The 4,044-nt window shown below is 45.6% G+C and overlaps 1 protein-coding gene across 1 annotated transcript; it reads right to left on the bottom strand.

Annotated features, from left to right (window-relative positions):
* Window positions 1-440: 440 nt before the first annotated feature.
* On the bottom strand, window positions 441-1,310 carry LOC113782333. The gene is made up of 2 exons (XM_027328225.1): window positions 1,086-1,310; window positions 441-938 (listed from the first exon to the last, which is right to left on the bottom strand). The coding sequence occupies exons 1-2, from the start codon at window positions 1,308-1,310 to the stop codon at window positions 441-443; spliced, it is 723 nt and encodes a 240-aa protein (XP_027184026.1).
* Window positions 1,311-4,044: the final 2,734 nt, after the last annotated feature.

Below are 4,044 nucleotides of genomic sequence, written 5' to 3'. Positions count from 1 at the left end.
AATCTTATAAGATTCCCCAATAGCTTCCTTTCTCCTACCCAAATTTCACAATTAGCATACATCATACTAGTGATCAAACGTTAGTCCCCCGTAGGAGCACTAACTTCCAAGTCATAAGGCAAGCTAACAGGTTTTATATCAATTCTGCACATAAAATCGGGGTTAACAAAGGAATGGGTAGCACCGGGGTCCATCAAAATCCTTGCTAGACGATGGAAGACAGGGATCGTATCTTCCACGATCTCAGGTGAGTCAGGGACTTGGCGTTGCTCAAGGGAGTACACCCGAGCTGGCACCTTAGGTCTCGTCCCTTCCACTTTGGATTGCCTGGAATTGGCCTTTGATGATTGCGAAGTCACTTTCACTTCTCGAGGTAAAACTGGACAGTTAGCAATTTGATGCTCCGTACTCCCACAGCGTAAGCATTTCCTTTCCTTTCTTCAGCAGTTGTCCTTCATGTGGTTTGGTTTCCCACAATATCCACAAGGGCCCCGGGAGACAGAGGCTGAGCTTCCTTGTGAGCCACTTCTCTGTTGGCCTCGTCCAACTGGACCACCCCTTGGCGAGGTTCCTCTCGACATTCCCGGAGGTCTCACTCCTCCGGTTTCCCTTCCAGACTTGGGAGGGTTACCTTTCTCACCTTGCCCTGAACTACTTCCAGGAAATCTCCGTTTCCTCACCTGGAAGTTTCTAACTTGGAGTCTCGCATTTTCAACTCGTAGTGCTTTCTCCACTGCCTCACTAAACGTATTAATCTGGGCTACCACCAGATCCTTCTGGATTTCCACATTGAGCCCCTGAATAAATCGCCGCACCCTCCTTTGCTCCGTTACAATAAGTTCAGGGGCGAACTTAGACAGTCGAGTAAATTGGCTCTCATACTCGGCCACAATTTGAGTTCCCTTGCGGAGTCTAATGAACTCGTCCTCCTTCTTTTCCTGAACTAAGGGCGGAAAGTACTTAGCGTTAAACTCTCTCATGAAGTTTATCCATGTCCTTAGCGTTTGTTCTCTTTCCCACTTTGTTCGAATAACGTTCCACCAAGAACGGGCGGCCCCTTCCAACTAGAAGATAGCAAACGTAACCCGTCTCTCCTCCGTATAGTGTAAAGCTGCAAATATGTCTATTATCTTCTCCAACCACCTTTCGACCACATCTGGATCTGGTCCTCCCAGGAATTTTGGTGGGGAGAACTTTTGGAATCTTTCGTGGGCTCTGTCCTCACCCTCTATATGATTGCCAGGGTTTGCAGGTTGATGCACAGGATGTTGGCCCTGGTGTTCCACTACGTGGGCCAACAGATCAGTCATTCGCTAAATAGCAGTGGCTACTTGGGCAATAGGGTCAACCCTAGGTTCAGGGTTTGGTTCAGGCCTGGGTTCCCGATCACCCCCTTCAGTCGAGGGTTGCCTAATTCCGTGATCGCGTCCTCGTCCACTACGAGTACCCTCCATTGATTTACCCAATCTAGGGTCGAAACACAAATACGATATCAAAGCAATATATATAGACATGAACAGATGAATACATAGATAACAGCATATATACATATAACACGCAAATGTATCAAACAAGTCATATAGTAGCAGTCAATCAAATATATACAACAGTAATCCCGTGAAAGTAGTGGGGTCAACCAAAAATACAATGTACAACCTAGGCCCAAAAGTGCAAAACAGCTAACTAAGAGCTTTCCCTAGGTACCCCTCGCACGAGATCAAAACATGGTCCAAGGAACTCTAACCTAGTTCTCAACTGAGCCAACCGACTCCTCCCCAGAGTTAGAGCTAGGGGCGCCTCCCTCACTTGGAGCTCTGTCGCCCAGAACTCCCTCTTGAACATTAGCGCCAATCACTCCCTGGATTAGCGCCTCACACTCGTTTATAATACCCTCGGACCGGTACCTAACCTCCCGGACCACCCTAGTGAGACGGTCGTTGGCTACGTGCAACTGATCTCTAAGGCCGTTCGTCCGCTCTTGCTCCATGGCTATGTCCCCCTGGAGCTCCCGAATTCGATTCGCTTGCATCCTCATGATGCCCCTCACACGCAGCATCTCAGTGCGATCTCTGGCGGCGGCACGCCTGAGCCTCCTCCTCTCATCTAATACCGCCACGACCACATGGTTAGCGTAGGAGTAATGCTGGCAACGGCTACAGCGCCTAGTCTGACTGGCCGTACTCCTGCGCCGAATCGGTCCTCCGGGCCTCTTCTCGTAATCGACGACACGAAAGCGCCTCCAAGGTGGCTCACCTCTGCCCCCACTAGCTCCGTCCATGACCTACAAGGATATCCACAGTTTACAATTTAGTAATAACACTTAAACACACCCCAACACAATTCCCCAAAAGTTCTAAGAATCAGGTTTCGGGTTCGCTCAGGTTATTCGCTCAGGTTATTTCTAACCTAGGCTCTGATACCAACTGTGACAGCCCCACCTTCCCCTAGGGCGTACCTTAAGGGTTAGCGGACTGCCTGCCCAGCTCTCGCCAGGACTACTAAGCTGAACACACAGTTGTCAAATCATATAGTGCAATCGCACGTCGAATTACTCTTCCATGGGCACGAAACGAAACGAAAACGAAAAAAAAAGAAACCGGAAAACACCTGCTGTGACGACCCCACCGTACCCAGAGGCGTACCAAAGGGCTTAGCGGATCGCCTGCCTAACTCGCGCCAAGACTCAATACTTAAAATAAGAAAATAGATTTCACGCTAAAACAAAATTCTATTTACTCTATTACAGCTTCAAAAGTTGCATAAACTAGTACTCCCGGAGTACTATCTTAACCAGGGCTTAGTACGCTTATCGCGATTTAAGGAAAATCGGCTCGAACCGACGGGTACCGTTCACTACCGATTGAACACACCATTTGACCAACATTTTATCAAGTTAATCTCATTGTTATTAGAGCCTAAATATCAGCTCTAAAGCTGATCAAGGTGGCCGAAATTTTTGACCATTTAAACCAAAGGTAAAGAAACAAAATTGAGATTTATGCATCTTTGACCCAAATTAGGACTAAGCCTTATAACCTTCTTGGACTTCATTTTCCCTTCATTTTTCATTCCTCTTGGCCGAACCTAGGAGAGAAAAAAAGGGAGAAAAGAACTTCAAATCCATCTTGGGTTTTGCTTGATTGAGTGAAACAACAAGAAAACTAAACCGATTAACTTGCAAATTGAGAGCTTGGGAAGCTTAGGGAGCTACATTTCACAAGGAGAGGTGAAGGATAACTTTTCAAGCCCTTTTATTGAGGTATTATGGCTGACCATCCTTTCCTTTTCCCTTACTCTTGTTTGAGTTATGTAGTAGCTTGAATTCATGCTTGGTGATATCTAATTTAAGTGATTTTGATTATTGTAGTGATGAATTTTGAGTTAGGGTTTTGAATAGTTCACTTGTAATTCTTGTTGTTTGGATGATATATGGTGCATGTAGGCTTGTATAGGAGGTAGGAGTAGTGGTGTTGGTCTACTATCTCACTTGGACCTCTCTTGCTTATGCTCATAGTCATTATCTGAGTTAGAGTCGTTAGACTCATGTGCATATGCCTTTCCACGGCTGCCTTTGGAGCTTCCACGGGACATCTCTAAGCTATAAATGCGTTGGTGCATTAATTCAAGTTTTTGGTCCATCATGCATCTCAATTCGCCTTTTATTGCCTCTGTAAACAATTTAAGATCAAAAGCTTGGGAGCTCACTTCTCCCTCGTTAGCCATGGTGAAGTATATAAGGTATGAAAATAATAATGGAAAGAATTACCTCGTACACTTCCTCACGTGTATACGCTCGCTCTCATGTTCAACACTCTAATGAACTTACCAAGGTATTTTCAAGGCTCCTCGGTGAACATCTTGAAGAAGTTAGAACCCCTTCTAGAGTTGTTCAACTTATCAACCCAAAGTCACAAGATTATAGCAATTGAAAGAGAAAGATGAAAAGACTGACCAATACACGATGATGACTCAAGGCTGAATTTTTAAGGATCTTAGACAAGGCTCTAATGAAAGACTCGACTCTTGTGTTGTTGGAATTTGGTT

Source organism: Coffea eugenioides, chromosome 9 (assembly GCF_003713205.1).
Source record: "Coffea eugenioides isolate CCC68of chromosome 9, Ceug_1.0, whole genome shotgun sequence".
NCBI lineage: Eukaryota > Viridiplantae > Streptophyta > Magnoliopsida > Gentianales > Rubiaceae > Coffea > Coffea eugenioides.
Note: the sequence above shows the minus strand (reverse complement) of the source record. Positions and strands in the feature narration are given on the sequence as shown.